We start from the raw sequence: 20,568 nt of genomic DNA, 5'->3' as shown, positions 1-20,568 counted from the left end.
GACTGAGTCAATACAGAATAAGTGCTCCAGGATCTGGGGAATCACTGGACCAGTCTTTAGATCCAGCCCTGCCTTCACCCCTGTGCAAAGCCGGTGCACCACATTTGGCCTGTGGGTCTGAATTGTTGAGCAGTCCTTTTGCGGACTCTCTGCACAGAGGCGAGTTCCCTGCACTCTGGGGAAAGTCCCATTGATTTCAAGGGAAGCTCTATTCTGGGAGGGGATTACAAGGTGCGGCCCAAAGCGAAGGAGTTCTGCTTTAGGGTGAGAGGGCTGCACGCCCTCTGTGAGCCAAAACAGAGAGGGCTCAGCACAGGCCGGCTGAAGCTGCAGCACAGTTAGGGCCCGGGTGCGTTTTCAAAAGGTGTGCTAGAAGGTAGAGCTTTATAATAATGGGAAACTCTTGCCCCACTAATTGAAAGCAAGGGGCCATCTGGGAAGCAGGCCGGATCCCACCTTCACTGTCACCCGTGTAATCTCATTGACTTCAGTGTGTGCCAGTGAGGGCAGAGCTTGGGCCATTCTGCCCAAGAGCTGCAGGCTGTTGGTATATTGTTTCGGAGCAGAGGTCAATCGCAGGGCAATAGTTTTCCACTACAAACCTGAACTCCTATATCCCGTATTACAACTAGTCATACCAAGCCAACTCCTCCGCTGGTGTTGCTTAGTACTGTAGCTCCATTGAAACTAGTTTACACCAGCGGAGGATCTGGCCCATAAATTGCTTTGTGCCAGTGTTATATTGCATAAGCTCATAGAACATTTGAATGTATATCACATATATATTACATACATCAAGCCCAATCCTCTGCTGGTGTCAATTGCTGTGGTTCTGATAAAGCTAATTCACAGCAGCTGAGGATCTGTCCCTGTCTTTCTATATACAACATGATAATATATAATGAAGCTGATGGTTGCAGAACAATAGAGTCAGGAGTTCTTTAACACACAATGCCACCTGTCCTTTGTACCATCTCTGGTCAGTCGTGGAATTCTGCTTGTGACACCAAGATTAATTACTAGTTCCTCCCCACGTGATGAGCACAGGTGCTTAACTTTCAGCTCACCTTCCTTCACTTGTACAATTCTTTGCTCCATTTCAGTGACTACCAGGAAGCACCCAGAAAGCTTTGCCTTGCTTCTCAAATTTAGTCAGCCCATGCCTTGCCCTAATCCAGCCTTGTTTTTCTTTTTACTTCCATGAATCTCCTTCAAGTCATCGGAGAATCTATAAACACTATAAACATGAATACTGTATAGTCTACTAAGAAAAAATATATTTGTATGTGTATTCAATATTGTCATGCAACAAATATCCATGCAGCAGTACTGTATTACTGATTAAATTTCACTGCAGTATAAATATATTATAGGCCACAGCATAGTTTGCTCCAGTATTCTAAAAAAAGATGCTTTTTCAACTCATTTTGAATGTGTCAGTGGATGTGTCTTTGGTGAACCTGGAGATAGTGAAGATGGAAGTGTCATCTAAAAAAAAAAAACCCAAATAAAAAGCAGGCTCTTGATTTGTTTGTGTCCCTTCCTATCGCCGGCATAGAAAATTTAAGACTTAATAAATAGTGTTCTGTCATGCTAATTCTCTCTCCCCTAGGTCTCACACTGACATACTGCAGTGGATGAAACCATTGCAGCATGCAGCATTTTCAGTTATGAAACACAAGCCTGCATGATGTATTCTTGGTTGGCATTTCCAAGGAAGAAATCTGAGCCTTAAAGTAATTTGGACGCCTGGATGTATGTTCCTTTAATTAAACTATGCATGACCTTTTCATTATGAATCCATACGCTTGGAAGTTAGATGTGTGCTATTTCCTTGGGATATATTTTTGTATGTGTCGAGTGCAGTGAAACACTTTTTCTGCTTGACATTTGTGGGTACTGTTGTTTACATGAGGTTTCTCGAATGACTTTTTAGTTCAATATCCTTGGGATTGCAAGTGATATAATTTTGTTTTGAATGCCTACATGCTCTATGTCTTTGGAAACCCATAAACCTGTGATGTAAAAAAACAATTTTTGCAAGAAAGCTTATTCAGTGTCTAAATAAGAAGTTTAGAAAGTCACTTACACAACTATTGCTTCCCATGCAGAACCAAATGCACGCTGTAGAACATACTGTTTTAACTACAATGCAGGGTATTATGCAATATCTGCAATTGTTCCACTTCAGCTTTAAAGATGTTAACAGGTTTTCAGGACTACACATCAGTTAGCATTTTGGTGATATTAACGTAATTTGTGTTAGCCAGGGTGCAATTGGCTGTCTTCAAGTTCTCCTCTCTAAAGTCCTCATTACTATTATTTACACCTTCCTGTATCTCCATATAATCAGACTTACTAATAGTGGAGGCACTTCTGCTTTTCTTTAGGTCAGGGGAAGAAGGGATCTTTGGGCAGCTGGTCACTTGCAAATATTGGGCTTGCTCCTCTCCTTCCGTCTCGCGGTGATAGAAGTAGTTGAAGTTGGACACTATGACTGGCACTGGTAAGGCAATCGTTAATACACCTGCAATGGCGCATAAGGAGCCCACTATTTTCCCACCGATGGTCGTGGGGACCATGTCTCCATAGCCAACTGTGGTCATGGAAACCACAGCCCACCAGAACGCATCTGGGATGCTGGGAAACTGAGACTCGCTCTCATCAGCCTCTGCGAAGTAGACGGCGCTGGAGAAGAGGATGACGCCAATGAAGAGGAAAAATATCAAGAGACCTAGTTCCCTCATGCTGGCCTTGAGGGTCTGCCCCAGGATCTGCAGCCCTTTGGAGTGCCTGGACAGTTTGAAGATCCTAAAAACTCTCACCAAGCGGATGACTCGAAGGATGGCCAGAGACATGGCCTGTTGGCCTTGCTGGCCATCCTCTGGTTTCTCAGCCAGTTCGGTCCCTAGAGTGATGAAGTACGGGATGATAGCTACAATGTCAATAATGTTCATGATGTTGGTAAAAAACCCAGCCTTGCTGGGGCAGGCGAAAAACCTTACCAAGAACTCGAAGGAGAACCAAATGATGCAAAGTGTCTCTACTATAAAGAAAGGGTCTGTGAAAGAGGTCGACTGCTGATAGCTCATGGTACTGTTGGAGTAGGGGTGATGGCTCATCCCGCCGCCATGCAGGTCTTCGTCATCCCGAAAAACAGGCAACGTTTCCAGGCAAAAGCTCACGATGGAGATTAGAATCACCATGACAGAGACAATAGCTATAATCCTGGCGGGCCCTGAGCTTTCTGGATACTCAAAGAGCAGCCACACTTGTCTCTGAAACTCGTTCTCCGGTAAAGGCCTTTCTTCTTCCTTAATGTATCCTTCATCCTCTCGGAACATCTCCATGGCTTCTTCCCCGAGTTCATAAAACCTGATCTCCTCCGAGAAGATGTCTAAGGGCACGTTGACAGGCCTCCTTAACCTGCCACCCGATTGGTAGTAGTACAAAATAGCATCAAAGCTGGGTCTGTTTCGGTCAAAGAAATATTCATTCCGGAGAGGATCGAAATATCTCATTCTCTTTTTAGGGTCTCCTAGCAAGGTCTCTGGAAACTGAGCTAGCGTCTTGAGTTGCGTTTCAAACCGCAGCCCCGAGATGTTAATGACCACCCTCTCACAGCATTCATGATCGGTTTCAGGGTTATAGGTGTCCTGAGGATGACCTGCCAAAGCTGCCGCTTCATCTGTGGGGTCTCCAGTAGCAACTGTCATATTTAGGTTTAAAAGCAATCCTTAATCTAAACTCTTCCGGCTGCCCGGTGCTGGGATCAGGTTCAGGGGAAGGTTACTCTCCTGGGAAAGGACAAGTTCGTAGGTTTGGAAGTGGCTCATGAAAATGCAGAGGGATGATCGGGGAGGGGGAAATATTTTAGCCTGCTGAGAAAGAAAGAGACGAAATAAAGTTGTGTGTATTAGGAACCTGCACCTGGCAGAATATATAGCATATTCCTCAGCTGATTTTAATTTGCTTTCTTGGTGCAGAGTTTGAAAACTCCGGTCCCAATATCTGGTGCTGATGGAAAAAGCACTTGAGGAAACCTTTCTAATGAAAACGAGGGAAACATTTGCATTGGCAAAACCAAACTTTTTAAAAAATACAAGAAAAAACCACTGAATTCTTTTCTATTCAAGGGACTAAACTCTGGATGCCAGTGAAAATGAATATGATATCAATAGATTCTGCTCATGCACTTAAGGGTTAGAAATCAACCATGCAATAGCAGGCAATTCAGTGTTAACCTAAAGGAGCACATTAATGTCTCCAACTTAAAGTTAAACACATTCACCGTTCTTTTGCACTGGAAATAAAATTGCAAGCCAACATGCTTCCCTATGATAATTTTTTTCTCTCTCTTTAGGCTTTACAGCCAAATGGTTTGGTTTATTTTTTTGCGGCTAGTTAATTTGCAAACACCTGTGCTAGCTGACAGTTTGACTACTGCATTTCCCATCCTCGAGATTTTTTTTCTGTGGCTCCTCTCCCCTCCTTCTTTGCAAACGACCACTGCGTACAGAAAACAAATCGCATTACCTGGAGAAGCAAATCTCAGTGTCTCTTAGTGACACAGATTAATTGACTCTGGGGAAATCCTAGAGAGAAATACAGGCTTCCAAGATCCCCATAAGTTCCTCTCTTCAAAGTTCAAAATAATGGTGAGTCATCGTAGGAAGGGTGGGGGGAGGGTTAGCTCTCCAGATTGTGCAGGTTAGGTCTGGTAATGGTGTGGGATTGGACAGGCAAAGGAGGAAAAGCCTCTTGATGGCTGTTGCAGCTCTTTACTTCAGGGCAGATCAGTGTCTATCTGAAGCTTTCTCTATGATGGTGGAAAGATGCTAAGCTCAGCAAAAAACCTGATGTCCCCAGTGTCCTCGGGAGGTGTGGCGTTGCCTGGAAAAAACAGCAGTACGGTAAAGAGCTGGTGGGTGCTTTAAAGCGGCATCTGCAAAAGACCCAGTTCCTAGAGGCAGCCCTCTTCCTCCTGCATGCTGTTTTATAATTCCTCACTGCCCCATACTGCAACAAGGGAGAGGGGCAGAGAGCACCAATGGCCACCCGAAAAAACAGAGCTGCCTCTCTGTCTGCCGCACGTGGGGCGGCCCCTAGCACAGGGCAAAAGTCACCCTGCACGTGGGAATTGGTGCTGGGGGTCGCAGCTGCAGCCTGGTGCCGGGCGCTGCACAATGTGATCTCGATCTTCTTTCTCCTCACCAAGGCAAACAGCAGACCATGCCCCCTGCCATGCTCAGCTCCTGTGCCACTGCGCCAGGTTCGCAGTCATGCCGCACATCCGAGTTGCCTTGGGATGAAGCCTGCTACTTGACTCCCATGCACTAGCGGCTTTGCAGAGGCTTTCCTTGACAGCTGGGTAGGATGCTCAGCGTCAGTTCTTGAGCCTGGCTCTCCAAACAGCCCACAAAAAGCCCCAGGTGAACTCAACTTTTGCGGCCAGAAATTGCCACTGAGACTTTCACGCCCGAGTCCCCGGCACAACATGTTGTCATCAGCTTCCCTGCATCGAACTTGGTCAAAACCAGACAATCTCAGGCAGCTGGGACGTTTCTTTGGAGGATGGCGTTTCTTAGTGCAGAGAAGTCCAACCAACCATTTTTCCTCCTAAAGAGAGAATCTCTAGCATCCTTTCTTCAGCTGCAGACAGCAGCCTGGCTTGCCTACTCTGAGCCAGGATTACAGAACTAGGTAGGGGGAGTCAGGTGGAATAGGACCTTTAGCTCTCACTCTCCTAGGCAGAGATTTCTTCCTCCACTTGGGCAATTATGCCTCTGGTGCTGCCTCTTCATTGTCACCCTTGGAGGCTTTGCTCCAGATCCCCCTTTTGTTTGAAATCTCCCAGTTTCCTTCGAATTCTCCTCACCCTTCTCCTTATGTACTAGAGGAAATAGTACAACCCTGACAAGGCTTGCAGCATTCAACTGCTTCGCTTAACCCTTTTTTAACAGGCCCAAATTAGGGAAGGTTAAAATTGATCCCATTTTTTTTTTCTTCCTCTCCTCACATTCCTCCCTGCAATGACTCTGTGGGAGAATCTGACCCTCTCAGCCACTCTCAAGAATCTTTTTTTTTAAAAGCCATGAACAGCGTATTTAGTGCTGCATAACTGACAAGCATCTTATTGGACCCAATTTCCTCTGCAAGACAAAACAAACCAACCTTGATTTTTTTTTTACACAGTTATTTTTCCTCTGTCCATTCAAACAAACAAACAAACAAAAAAAACCCAACAACCAAGGTTCATTTAGCAGCAGAAATATTGTTTTAGCGTATTGATTTTTATTTCACTGTCTTTCTATATCAAAACAACCACAGCTAGTGCTTATCAGATGTTGTTATGGTGTCATCTGATCTTAGCATTTTTCAAATCACACCTCCCCTCCCCTTTTCTCTGTACCGTTTTATGGTTTCATGCATTCCTGGATCATCTAAGGTTAGAAGCAAGCGGGAGTGAAGAGCCCCATCCTTTGGCCTATTTCATGCTCATTGAGGTTTTTAGGGGTGGGTTGATTCTCTCTTTGCAAAAAGTACCAATGTTAGTTGCATGCACAGACCTCATTCAAAATCAAGCTCATTGCAGGCATGTGAGCCGTTCCACACATTTCAGAGTGCTTAGCATGATTTCGGAGGACAGAGGGAAGATCGCATGCATTGAGGAAAAGGTTGTGTTTGCTTAACCCTTTTCACTCGAAATATGATGCATCCGTTCTCATCTCGTTGCCTACTCTGTCCCCATATCTACTCTGGCAACACCATCAGAGGACCCAACCACATCAGCCACACCATCAAGGGCTCATTCACCTGCACATCTACTAATGTTATATATGCCATCATGTGCCAGCAATGCCTCTTTGCCATGTACATTGGCCAAACCAGACAGTCCCTCCGCAAAAGAATAAATGGACACAAATCGGACATCAGGAATGGTAACATACAAAAGCCAGTAAGTGAACACTTCAATCTCCCTGGTCATCCTATTACAAATTTAAAAGTCACTATCATTGAACAAAAAAACTTCAGAAACAGACTTCAAAGAAAAACAGCAGAACTAAAATTCATTTGCAAATTTAACACCATTAATCTGGGCTTGAATAGGGACTGGGAGTGGCTGGCTCATTACAGAAGTAGCTTTTCCTCTCCTGGAATTGACACCTCCTCATCTATTATTGGGAGTGGACTACATCCACCCTGATTGAATTGGCCCTGTCAACACTGGTTCTCCACTTGCGAAGTAACTCCCTGCTCTCCATGTGTCAGTATATAATGCCTGCATCTGTAACTTTCACTCTATGCATCTGAAGAAGTGAGGCTTTTACCCACGAAAGCTTATGCCCAAATAAATCTGTTAGTCTTTAAGGTGCCACCAGACTCCTTGTTGTTTTTGTAGATACAGACTAACACGGCTACCCCCTGATACTCGTTCTCACAGTGTGTGGTAAACCTCTGGTTAACGGTGGGGGTGGGAGGGTGGAAGGCAACGACTTACAATTGGTTCTGCAGTCAGGCATGCAGTGCATACATAAGGAGCTGTCTGCACTAGGGTACCACTCCTTACCTGGGAACAGTAGAGGCTAACTTAAAGGGGACACTGCTGGAGGGGTAGGGAGCAGGAAATAGATGGCAAAAACTGCACTACTGCTTTTGACAATGAATCATTTAAAACAGAAAGGCTTCAAAAATAATATTCATATGATTAATATGAGATTTTTTTCTCTCTCTCCAAAGCGGAGACCTATTTTTCAACCACTGGGAAATAATAAAATCCTTTGCTTTATGATGTTCCTGAAACCTATAACTCAGATCCTTGGCCATATTCTGCATAACAGTCTGCATCTGTCCTATTAAGATTTGAAGGGTGAAGAATAACCAGCTACCCCTAACTTCGGGAAGGGAAACGTATATGGGTGATCAAAATCGGGAGGAAATATAAGGCCAGATTCTGCCATCCTTCATTGTGACTAGCACTGGGGTGAAGGGCAGTGTTGTCCAATGGTTAGGACACTGTCCTAGGAGACCTGAGCCCTAGTCCCGGCTCTGGGAGCGATTTGCTGTGAACAGGGTTGATGAGAGTAGGGAAACTACCTTCGCTGCATGGAAATAAGGAAAAGCCACATGAAAGATAAGGGACAAGGCTTTATTTTAAGGGATGTTTTAGGGAAACACCACTTCCCTTAGCAGATCCTGTTGTTTTTCTCTCAACTGTACGTTTCTACTGCCCTCAAGTATGCTAAGCAATGATTATAAGCTTCAATGTAATGTTTCAAATGGTACTAACGATCAATGTTAATACATGTCAATACATGGTCAAAGAAGGGACGAGTGATCACCCGAAGTGATAAATCAATGAAATAAAGGACCGTCCCTTAAAATAAGGGATGGGTGGTCCCCCTACATGGGGGGGAGGGGGGGAAAGTGGGGACAATTGTGGTGGGGACCCAAGCGGGGGGGGGGGGGGGAGAAAGTCTGTGTAAATAAAGGGAAAGGGGAAGGGGTGGGGTCCCATGAACATGATGTACCCGGGCCCCAAATTTCTCTCAATGCCCTGGCTGTGATGCCTTAAAAAAATTGCTTCACATCTATCTAGTCTATTTAGACTGCAAGGTCTGGGGGGAGGAACTAGCCCTTGTTGTGCATTGGTGAATTGCCACTATGGGACCCTGAACTTGGGACCTCTCCTGTAGTTCTACTAATAGAACTACTAATCGTTCTATCATAGCGCCTAGGAGCCCTTGTCCTTGACTTAGACCCCACTGTGCTAGGTGCTGTACAAACACAGACTAAACAGATGGTCCCTGCCACAAAGAGCTCACAATATACGTAGAAGACAAAAGCCAACAGGTGAATACAACAGGCAGAAGGGAAGTGCAAGGAAATAAGGCCACAGCGTTGGTCAGCTGGCCTAACCGCTGTTGAGTTTTGTGTAGGCATCACAGCAAAGAAGAGTTTTAAGGAGAGCAATTAAGTGGTTTTGCGGATGTTTACGGGACGGGCCACCCAAGCGTGAGAGGCAGCAGGGGAGAAAACATGAGGGTGCTTGTTTGAAAATTGAACAAGTGGACAGTGGAAGCTGGTATCATCGACTGATCAGAGCTGGGAGCTGACATGTGGGTAGTGAATGAGGGATGACAGGTTGGGTGGGGATAGGCCTTGAAGGGTCTTGAAAATGAAGACAAGCAGGTGATGTGCTGCAATGTGAGATCCTTGCACTGAATAACACCTCAGTTCTGAGGAAGGCAGTAAGGCTCATCCTGGTGCAGAACGCCGTTCGTCACGAGCGACAGGATCAAACTCGGAGCCCGTGCAAAGATTCCAGGACAAATGTGCCACCTGTCAGGAGCGAGGGCGCCCGAATCAGTCTTGAAGAAAATATCAGAGAACCGCAAAAAAGGAAAGGCGTCCCAAGCGAACCTTGAAAGTCACTGAGGAGAGTATAATATTATATATTATTAAAGCATGCCAGGCTAATAAGCACATTAAGAGCCATCAACCCCTTTTCCCCTCCAACACGCTACGGCACGAGGGAAATGGAGAACATGGTCTCAAGGATCCCATATGCAATTATTGTCCCAGCGGGGAGGAGGGCTGACCAATGACAGAATATTTGTAAAGCATCTTATATGTGAAGAGTGCTATACAGCAGTGCTATCCAGGCAAGGTTGTAATCCAGTGGAAGAGGTCAGTTGGAGTGGTGGACTTTAACGGGCTTTGACTCAGGCCCTAAGTGTGATTTGAGGAGAGGCATTGGCCCAAGGGAGGTTAGACGCTTGGCAGGCTTTCCTGCAAAGGGGAAATAAATCAGAAGCTCGTATGTCAGCCCTTACATTCAACAGCACCCGATAAAAAGCACCAGGGCCTGAGCGGAGAATGGGCGTGTTCGGTGGGACATGCACTTAAATGGAATCCACGTCACACCAAGGGGGCTCTATACTCTGCCATCTCCCTAGACCACTGTAAAGCAAGAGAAACATGGCGACTGTGCAGCTGCCTCTCTCATTCACCCAGGATGGGGGTTCACCTGTACTTGCCCTGTTAGGTACAGCACCCTGCACCTGCGCTCAGGAGGACCAAACCCTGTATATGCTAACTATTGCTATTTATATTTCATCCATGCAATCTATTTTAATAGCTGCGGGCGAGTAATAGGTATCTAAAGAGAAAGAAACAATAGAAAACAGTTTAATTGGCATTCCTATACTGCTTGCTATTGTTACATTTTTCTCTACAAACCTAGCATCTCTTTCTGCTAGTGAGATATGCACCAGAGCCATAAGTAGGCTTGTAGAAACCTCTTTTCGCTTCTTTACCCACAGCCGTGCTACCCTGGCGGGTGAATTTTTGTCAGGTTTTACAAGCTAGGAGGGGGTCGGGTTTTGTTGATTTGTGGACGGGAGAATTCCACGGAAACCCCAGGCGACTGCCAGAATAGTGTCATGTTTCAATGGATGGCGCCAAGCCAATGACTCAGCAGGGGACGCTGAAGGTGCCATTTTTCAGATGGGATACAGAGGAGAGCGCCTGACCCTTTCTGGTCATTTGAGAGCCCACGGCATTTTTAAAAGCAGAAATGTATTTCACTGCTAAACTGAACCCCAGTCAAATTCCACTTAGGACAATGTATTTCTGCTTTTCTAAAGTCCCCTGTGCTTACAATCGGAAACAGGATTCTTCTTCATGTACTTGTAAGAGCTTTTTTCCTTATTTAAAATGGTTTGTGAGTTCCCATCCCATCCAGGAGGAGTGTGGTGAAAGAGGGTCTTGATTTCATCAGAGCCACTTTGTCCTTTTGCTGCAGACGTATCAGCAACGTTGGAGACGGGCGAGCTGTGGTCCAAAAATGATCTGTGGCTGATTCTTCTGGAAAAGGTAGAATTGAGGCCAGTTTGGGAAGAGGAAAATGGAGCAGGATTTGTAACTATTAGTCAGCTCCATTTCTAAGGTTTTGCAAAATCACCCTCCTTTTTTGATGGTCTCTGTATAAAGGGCCAGAACCTCAGCTAGCGCAAATGGATGCAGATTGAAGTGAATGAGGCTATGCTGACTTACACCAGCTGAGGATCTGGCAGCAAATATTTTCCTGAACCATAAGGGCTCTTCATAGTCACAGAATTAGCTACCCTTTTTTGCAGTAGCGTAGCTGGGGGGGAGCAGGGGAGCGGCCGCTCCCCCACCGAGCACAAGTGGCGCCTTGTCAATTTCTTGGCGCCTTTTTACTCACCTGGGGGAGCGATTAAAAAAAGGCGCCACCCCCTGCGGCACTTTTATTTTACTCACCCAGCACCACTCCGGGTCTTCGGCAGCGGGACCTTCACTCGCTCCGGGTCTTCGGCGGCATTTCAGCAGCGGGACCTTCAGTGCCACTGAAGACACCCGGAGCGAGTGAAGGGCCCGCCGCCGAAGACCCGGAGCACCGCCGGGTGAGTAAAAGCGCCACAGCGGGTGGCGCGTTTTTTTTTTTTTTATTGCTCCCCCTGTTCCCTCCACCTGGCTACGCCACTGCTTTTTTGTTCTGCAAGATATTTACATGCCAGATGCGCCAAGGATTCATATGTCCCTTCATGCTTCAACCACCATTCCAGGGGACATGCATCCATACTGATGACGGGTTCTGCTCGATAACAATCCAAAGCAGTGTGGACCGACGCATGTTCATTTTCATTATCTGAGTCAGATGCCACCAGCAGAAGATCGATTTTCTTTTTTGGTGGTTTGGGTTCTGTAGTTTCCGCATTGGAGTATTGCTCTTTTAAGACTTCTGCAAGCATGCGCCACACCTCGTCCCTCTCGGATTTTGGAAGGCACTTCAGATTCTTAAACCTTGGGTCGAGTGCTGTAGCTATCTTTAGAAATCTCACATTGGTGCCTTCTTTGCGTTTTGTCAAATCTGCAGTGAAAGTGTTATTAAAATGAACATGTGCTGAGTCATCATCCGAAAGTGCTATAACATGAAATATATGGCAGAATGCGGGTAAAACAAAGTAAGGGACATACAATTCTCCCCCCCAAGGAGTTCAGTCATCGCGATTTATCCTGCAAAAGGGGCAGCTTACCAGCCTCATTGAAAGCAGCACCTGGGCTTTAACCCACATCCTCAGCTGGGCCAGCTACTCTGGGTTGAAAGTGCCACTAAACTCAGGTCTGAAGGGTTTGAGTGTGGACGAGAGGGTGGGTAGGCACAACACCTGAGTTGAGTTAACTCTGCAGTGAAGACCTGCTCCTTTGATTGTTTAAAGCTGGGAGTTAGGTACCCACATCTCTTTTAAATTCAATGGGAATTGGTGCCTCATTCTCTTAGGCTCCTTTGAAAATCTCAGCCTAAATCTCTTAGTCACACTCTCAGGGAAACTCCTGTAGGTGCTACAGCTGTTGGCATGTATAGCACATGCTAAGGAAGAGCAAATCGGCCAGTTGGGTTTGCTCCTCAGTTTGGGCTAGTGGGTTTGTGAGCCAGCTGCAGCAGTTTGGGGTACTTGGGCCCCATTTAATTTTAGCAGCTGTGACAAAATATAAAGTAAGTGACATGGGCGGTGAGTCACCTCGAGAAAAAAATCGGCTGAGTGCCCACCCTCAAATAAGAGCATTAAATGTGTGAGTGGATGGAGCTAGTGCCTATAGCTATTTTGAATATTCTCAGTGCTAATGCTTGCGTTTCTGTTTAGAGACGCAGGATGCCAAACTGCACCCAAATGTTGTCGCTGACGCTGATGCTCTGTCCTAGCCTCTAAATAATGAGGAAAACAGATGCAGAGAACTAATTGACTGAAACACTGTGACACATCATGGGGGCCAGCCTGGCCTGTCGTTCATTTATGATCCTTAAGACTTTGATCTTCTACAGCACCTGCCATCTGAGGATCCCAAGCCACTTTTGTGGGGTAAGTCAGAATGATTATCCCCATTTTACAGTTAGGAGAACTGAGGCACAGAGTGATTAAGTGGTTTGCCCAAGGTTACCCAGTGGCAGAGCCAGAAAAGGAATCTAGGAGTTCTGAGTCTATCTGTCTGAGGTATTTTTCTGGCCCCATCAGCATCGTATCTGAGGTACCTCCCACTCTTTAATGTATTTACCCTCACAACCCTCTATGAGGTAGGTGGGTGGTATTATGCCCAGTTTACAGATGGAGAACTGAGGCACAGAGAGGCTAAGTAACTTGTCCAAGGTCTTATAGGAAGCCTGTGGTAAAGCAGAGAATTGAACCAAAGTTCCCCAGGTCCTAGACTCGTGCCTTAACCACTGAACCCTCCTTCCTCTCTCAGGCCTCTATTCCCCTGTCTCTCCTGGCTGATCCTTTGATTTGCTTCTCTTGCCTCTACAATAAGCCCACTTGCTACCATAATCCATCTCAAGTGCATCCTATCCCGTCAGCAGCAGCTTCTTATCTTCCTTTTGTTGAATTACAGCTAGAAATAAAGTTGGGCCCAAGCCATGGAGTTCAAATCTGAATCTCCCCAGTGTCTGGTGGTGCCCAAATCTGGGGTTCCGATTCTGATCCATCTCTAGTTCTCAGTGCCAGCAGAGACTCTTCTCTCCTAGCCATGATACACCAATCCAGAGGTGACTGTACCACTTCCCCCTGGGGCCGTGGGAAAATAGCAATTGTTTTCTTTGCAAAATTAAATAATATTAAATGCAGTCTCATGCCATATTTTTCAATACTGATTTTCAAATTAACATGTTGTGGGGTTTTGTTTTGGTTTTTTTTTTTTTTTTTTTAAACTTCATGTGTTCTGATGTGAGTCTTAATTTGCATCTGGACAAAAATGTTGACTGCCAAGGTTGGCACTCAACGGATTGGGATCCTTACGCCGTCTGTCTGTATTTTTCATCTGAAAAAATTCCTCAACCTCTTCCATGTTTCCAGTGAAACTGGAAGGAACTTTGCTCAGTCAAAATGAAATCAGAGAACTTCAGTTTTGGAGGGGTTTGAAATTCCTTGATTGGGAATATTTCATACCGCCCTGCGGTTCGCTATGGAAAAGTTAATGAACCTGCTGCCTTTTAACTATCCCCTCCAGTAGGCACTCAGTTAACAATGTGGTGAGTGCATTATGAAAGCTTTTCACTGATACTAACCAAGGAAATAAGATTTTTCCTTTAGAGCTTATTAGATTGGATTTCTATAGCCAAATTTTTCAAAAAGGACCCAAATTTCCAGAGCCCAAATGGAGACACCTTAAAGGGGCTTGATTTTTCAGAGAGTGGGTGCTCAGTACTTTCTGAAAATATGGCCCTTTAAGATGTCTCAAGTTTGACATCTAAACCCTAAGGCGTCCCAAATCACTGGTCACTTTTGAAAATCTTGGCCTGTGTTTATAACCTAAAGCATCATGGGTGGTGTTAGCCAGTCAGAAGACTTTGGTATATGAATACTATTGTGTTTCTGGGCTGTCACACATTGCCGCCGGCTGTTAGCTTGAACTAACATGAACTTCTGATACTATGAGCTTGAGGACAATCTGTGTTATTAACTGGGAGTGGAATATGAGGCACTGGCTTGAGTGTACAGTATAGTGACCACTGCCCTCTAGTGGAATATAGAGGCCTGTTTGTGTAAATCACTCGGTGATTTTTTTCTCCTAATCTCCACATACTGTACGGCTGGCTGGTTGGCTCGAGGAAGTGGGAGATATTTTCAGTTCTCTGTAAGCAGCCCATTCATCTGATTTTCAGCCAGACAGTCCTCTTTTCCTATGGTTTTGTCCCCTGTCTGGGGCTGAGACAAAACTAGATGTGGTTTTGTGTGCATCGTGGCCGGCGGACACCATTTGGACCTCCACACTGCATGTGAAGTCATGCCAGTGGGGGTGGGGCCACACCATTACTGGAAGTACCGGAATGTCTGGTATTCTGGGGGTGTGGCACTAGCCACCTTAATTGTCACCTTAACTCTGTCACTGTCCAGCCCAGGCAGTAGTGAAAGTCATCGTTTGAAGACTCTTTGGTAGCCAGGGGAGTGGCCTGGCTGGATCAGCCTCAAATTCCATCTACTCCAGTCTCCTGTCTTTGACAGTGGTCAGCTACTGAGGAAGGTGTAAGAGCCCCACAGAGTCCCGGTCCCTAACAGTTAGAGATCGGCTTAAGCCCTGATGCATGAAGCTTTACATCCCTTCCAGAAATTTTCTTGTGCCCGGGTGAAACAGACTGGTGATCTCCCTCTCGTTCTTAGTGGGCAAGTATCCCAATGACCAAACCTCCATCCTGCGGGTGGCACTCTGGGTGCTGGTCCCAGCAGAGATGGTACGGATGCCTGATACTCAGAGCTGATGGACACCGCGAAGGAAGCTTGTGCTGCAAATAGAGGCCTTCGACTGCCGAGGCTGGTGCAATTTACTAGCATTACATTCCTTCTTAAAAGCTCATTTGCAGGTAGTATTGACTCCCAATGCCGTGCTCTCCACCCAGGCCTGGTGCTGAAGTTGCCTATAAGACACTTCTTCACCCAGCAATGGGATGCTTTTCCTAGCTCCCTTCTTGGGGAGGTTGCTCAGTACTTGATCCTGCCTCTTGCTGGCAGCTGAAGCGGTACGAAGGCTGGGGGTGGCTGGAATGTTGTTGTCCATCTGAAGGTGACAACAGGGTGAAGGGAGAGAGGTCGCAATGTTTTAGGATCAACAGAGGCTTTGACAGAGCAGGAGTGTGTATCACAGAGAAACTGCCTCTTCCCTAGGAGCACCCTCTGTGGTGGCTCCCTGTTCTGGCAGCAGACTTGCTGTCTTCTAGGGATTTTTTTCCCTGCCTTCCTGGGGCTGGACCTTTAAATCTGGTAGAGCCAACTAACTGCAGCCCTAAAGCAACTTCTGTGCTACCTCTCCTTCTCTTCCAGCAGGTCACTACGCTTCTCCCAGCTTCCCCTTTCTTGTTCTGAGGACACAGCGCAGCCTCTCAGGTGCTCTTTGGGTTGATCCAGCTCTAGCGAGATGAAAAATGCCCCCTTTTATATTGGTGACTACGTTTTTGATGTTTGTGATCATTAGATCTGGTGGGGCTTTCTAAATGACAATGATGACAGGACTTAGCCCCTGAACATCTTTAGATCCAAATGTGTTTTACAAAATGGAGTACATACCATTCTCCATTTTGGAGATGTGGAAACTGAGGCACAGAGAGGGGAAGTGAGTGTCTTGCCCAAAGTGCTCTTAGATGCTACTCTGAAACCTAAATAATGATACTTTGTTATATTGAGGGTTTCCTCTACAGAAATCTTTATTAAACACTTTAGAGATGGGTATTTGAATGCCAGTTTGTTACTCATGGGGAAGCAGAGGCAGAGTGCTTCCCTGCTTAACACAGATCTGTGACTGGAACATGGGAGTTCCTGGCTCTGCCCATTAATCCACATGCACCCTCTCCAACTTTTTTAAGCTATTGCAATTTTCTAATTTCCCTAAACACCATGCTAGGAAGCAATGCAAGGAGTAGGATGAGCTCTTTACGGTATATGTAAGGATTAAATTGATCATAATGTTCGGGGGCTGGAAGAAATTCCCCAGGATGTATTAGCAGGGTTTTTATCCCCATTATTATTTGAATTATATTCCAGTACTTACCTTCAACCAAGATCAGGGGATAGGTGCTATACTGACACCTAGTGAGGGAAAGCAGCAAAGAGTCCTGTGGCATCTTATAGACTAACAGACGTATAGGAGCATGAGCTTTTGTGGGTGAATACCCACTTCTCTTTGCTGCTTTTACAGATCTAGACTAACACGGCTACCCCTTTGATACTAGTGAGGGAAGTTGTCCTGGAGAGCTGACGCTCTACGAGGCAAGACGGATAGGGGAGATGATTATTACAGGGTCACAGCAGATCCAGATTCGAACTGTGGTCTTGGGAGTCACAAGAAGCTGCCAAGTCACTGGACTGCCTTCTTTCCCGGTCAGGCAAAGGCATGATACCCTCTCATCTCTTCTTCACATCCCCGTGTGCATTGGGCGGGGCTCACCCATTCGGATCTGGTAGATACATCCCATGGGATCGGTTTCCCTTCAGCTTCAGGAGGGGTGCCAGAGGTGGATCTGCACAAAAGGCATGTGTTGCATGGGACACTGCTTTCATCTCTATCTTGTACTATGGCTCATCTTCACATAAGGTGCAAAAAGGGGATTCTCCGGTCACCAAAGGCGGACGCACGGCGCTGAGATGGCGTGAAGTGCTGCAGGCTATTGGACATCCCAGTGGAAGCGATGTGTGCTTTTTCATTAAGCTGCCAATCAGGATAATTTGTGAAGCCAGGCTTGCTGAAAAGACATCCGCCTGTCAAGCTGCCATCATACGGATTATAGTTCCAGCCTGTGCGCGGGGAGGGGTGTTCCTTGCAAGCGTGGGTCTCTTGTTAGTTTCAGCACACAGCAGATGGCCTGCATGTGAGCATCTCCCCTAATATCATTCTGTCAGTCACACAAACAAAGGGCACGAATAGCACAAACGGGGTATTTTTAGAATGGAATATGAGTAACCATTCTGCTGTTGGCCTCTTGGTCCAAATGCTGAGCAGCTGTGGTCTGTGGATATGAACTGAAGATCAGGTCAGCAGCACACGATCCATGTCAGACAGACTGGCAGGAAAAAAAAATCCATGAATATTTGTTCATTGACCAGGGTGGATTTGCTTTCTATGCACACAGGAATTGCAAGACTGGATCATACCTGGGGTCCATGTAGTCCAAGACCATATCTCTGACAGTGGCCAGCACCAGATACCTTTAAAGAGGGTGTGGAAACCGCTGCAGGAGGCAGTGGATGGGTTAACCAGGGTCCTCCTAAACCTCAATACTTAGAGATTGGCTCATGCTCTGAAATAAGGAAGAATTGTGGCCCAGATCCTCAAAGGAATTTAGGTGTTTAACTGCCATTGAAATTTGAGGATCTGGTCCTGTAACTCTTCCAGTATTCTTGGGAAAGATGAATTTGCACCTCAACGAGTCATCAGGAGAGAATTTCAAACTGCTCAGTATACTGAAGTGTAAAATTCTCTATTAATGCTGTGTTGATTAATTGCAGAAGTCCCATGGTATTCTTGTCTCCTCATTGGATGGCGTCTGTAACTAATCAAAGGATGAGAACAGACCCCCATGACTTCTGTATCTAGACAAGGCAGTGTGAATGACAAGTGTTTTCAATGAACTCTTTGCAACCAATGTGCTGGACAAGAATGTCCTGCTACAGGAAATAAGGGCATAATTTGAACAACAAATCAGTAGGTGAATTTTGAAATCTATTTCTGGATAACTCACCCATGGAAAAAGAAAGTGAAGCTCTGTAGAATAAATTATGCATTTGGAATCATTCATTCAGTTTTTCTTGATCCCAGTAACATTCAGCAGTACCCAACAAGGAGTATTGCCAAAACCATTCAAAAATCATGAGCCAGCTCCAAAATGCGGGGAGAGAGAGAGGATAGAATTCACAATATTTTTGCAACACCGTTTTCTCATTTTTTTTATTCCAAATAAAATTTGAATAAAATTTTTAAATTTGAAATTTCACTAACATTTTGAAGAAAATTTAGGCTGCTAAATTCCTATGCCACTTTTGAAAATTTTATCCAGAGAGATTAAGTGAGTTGCTCAAGATCATAGAGGAAGTCTATGGCAAAGTTGGGAATTAAACCCAGAGTTCCTGAGACTCATGCCAATGTCTTTGCCACAAGATCAGCCTATCTCTTGATGCTCTTTTTTTCTTTTCTTTTTTTAAGTGAGTTGGCTTTATGAGGCTGGACAAATTCAAGTCACTGGCGGAATCTCCAAAAATTCTAAAGCATACTTCGGACAGAGCAGGACCAGAAATTGCTTAGCATATGTCTTCACTGCAGAGTTGACCCAGACCTAGACAGCTGGGTATAGGAACCTGCGTTTGCCAGGCCTAGGTGTGAGCGCCCACACTGCTAACCCACACTTGAGTTATAACTGTAGCTGCATTCACAGTGGCACTGCATGCCACTAACCTGTCTTAGGCACTAAAATTTCTGTGGGCAAATCCTATGGCTCTTAGTGCTGCATTAAGCTGTCTTACTCTGTGAACTGTTTTGCAGTGTATTTTGGGAGAAATTGTCCATCTCCCCCCCTCCCCCCCCCACCCCCCCCCGCATGGAAGTGTTCTTAACCTCCAACTCAGTAAACCAAAGCACTTCCATCTCAGCCTGCTGCTCACTTCTGCCCACGACCTCTGTTCTGGATGGTCCCAAGGCATGAGTCCAACTCAGGCCCAGGACCTGTCCCAGCTGTTGGCATTAATGCACCACCCATTTGCACAATGGGAGGCAGTTAGAGGGTTTGCACTGTGAGAAGGCGGCAGCATGCCTTGCTAAGGGGATAACAGAGGCTGCATGCAGACATGGAGACAGATGATAGAGGTTGTGGATTCCCCTTTTGCTGACCAGTGCTCCTGGAGCAGGACCACAAACACAGAGTGGTGGCAATCCATCATCCTGCAGACCAGGGATGACCCAGCAGCGGCTGCAGAACTTCTACTTGAGGACGGACACCTCCGTGGAGCTGTGTAAGGAGCCTGGAACATCAGTGCCAGGACATGCAGATGAGAGAGGCCATACTACTGCAGAAGTGGGGTTTTATTGCCCTGTTGAAGCTGGCAACCCCTGACAGCTACAGATCAGGGGCTACCAAGTTTGGCATTGGCAAATCAACTGTTGGTGCTGCAATGATGGAGATTTGTGAGGCACTTATTGCTGTGGTTCACCCACAGGTGGTGAAGATTGGTAATGTCCCCAGAATAATAGCTGGCTTTTAGGGAATGGGGTTCCCAAACTCTGCAGAGCCATCAGTGGTTCACACGTGCCCATTATCTACTGCCCACAAGGTGCATATGAGGGGACACGTGGGGTGGGGGCATGCAAGGTCACCCCTTCCCCTTCCCCCCCCACCCCAATTTGCTGCTTGGCTTGTACTGAGCATGCTCAGTAACACTACTGAAGTGGGCTGCCCTCACTCCATCCCAACTAGCGGCAGGCACAGGTCGCCCCTTATGCAGGCCTTGGTCAACCATGGAGGGAGTTTCATGAACACCAGGGTGGGAGCTCCTGGCAGAGTGCATGATGCCAGGGTATTCCAGAGATCACCCGCAAGTAGGGTGTCCAGATGTCCCGATTTTATAGGGACAGTTCTGATTTTTGGGACTTTTTCTTATATAGGCGCCTATTACCCCCCACCCCTGGTCCCGATTTTTCACATTTGCTGTCTGGTCACCCTACCCGCAAGCAACCACATCCCCCTTATCAAACTCCTTGTCTCCACTACCAAGGCAATGTACCTTGAAGACAAAGAACCTGTCCCCGCTTTTTGCCACGAGGTGGCAGCCTATAGCATGATAGCAATGTGTCACCTCTACTGCGGAGCACACAGTATTCCAACCCTCTGAAAACGAGGAGCTGAAAAACAAAACCGTCTCCTGAGATGCAGCGTGCACTAAAATTCCTGCCAAGACTTTTAACGTTTGTATCGTGCACGGGATTTGTGTGGTAACTGTGCCCCCAAACCACTTGCGTATGGAAACGTCCTATGGAATAATAGAGGAAATGATGCAATGATATGCTTTAGAG

The 20,568-nt window shown here is 46.1% G+C and overlaps 1 protein-coding gene across 1 annotated transcript; it reads right to left on the bottom strand.

The window, feature by feature from the left end:
• Positions 1-2,219: 2,219 nt before the first annotated feature.
• On the bottom strand, positions 2,220-3,716 carry LOC112115192 (potassium voltage-gated channel subfamily A member 2). The gene has a single exon (XM_026658953.1). The coding sequence runs from the start codon at positions 3,714-3,716 to the stop codon at positions 2,220-2,222; it is 1,497 nt and encodes a 498-aa protein (XP_026514738.1).
• Between the last annotated feature and the right edge of the window lie 16,852 nt (positions 3,717-20,568).

The sequence above is a fragment of the Terrapene carolina genome, unplaced genomic scaffold (assembly GCF_002925995.2).
Source record: "Terrapene carolina triunguis isolate 2854851 unplaced genomic scaffold, T_m_triunguis-2.0 Scaffold552, whole genome shotgun sequence".
Taxonomy (NCBI): Eukaryota; Metazoa; Chordata; order Testudines; family Emydidae; genus Terrapene; species Terrapene triunguis.
Note: the sequence above shows the minus strand (reverse complement) of the source record. Positions and strands in the feature narration are given on the sequence as shown.

Excerpts from the sequence above, each read along its gene's own strand:
- LOC112115192 (XM_026658953.1), bottom strand. The coding sequence starts at position 3,716 with ATGACAGTTGCTACTGGAGACCCCACAGATGAAGCGGCAGCTTTGGCA.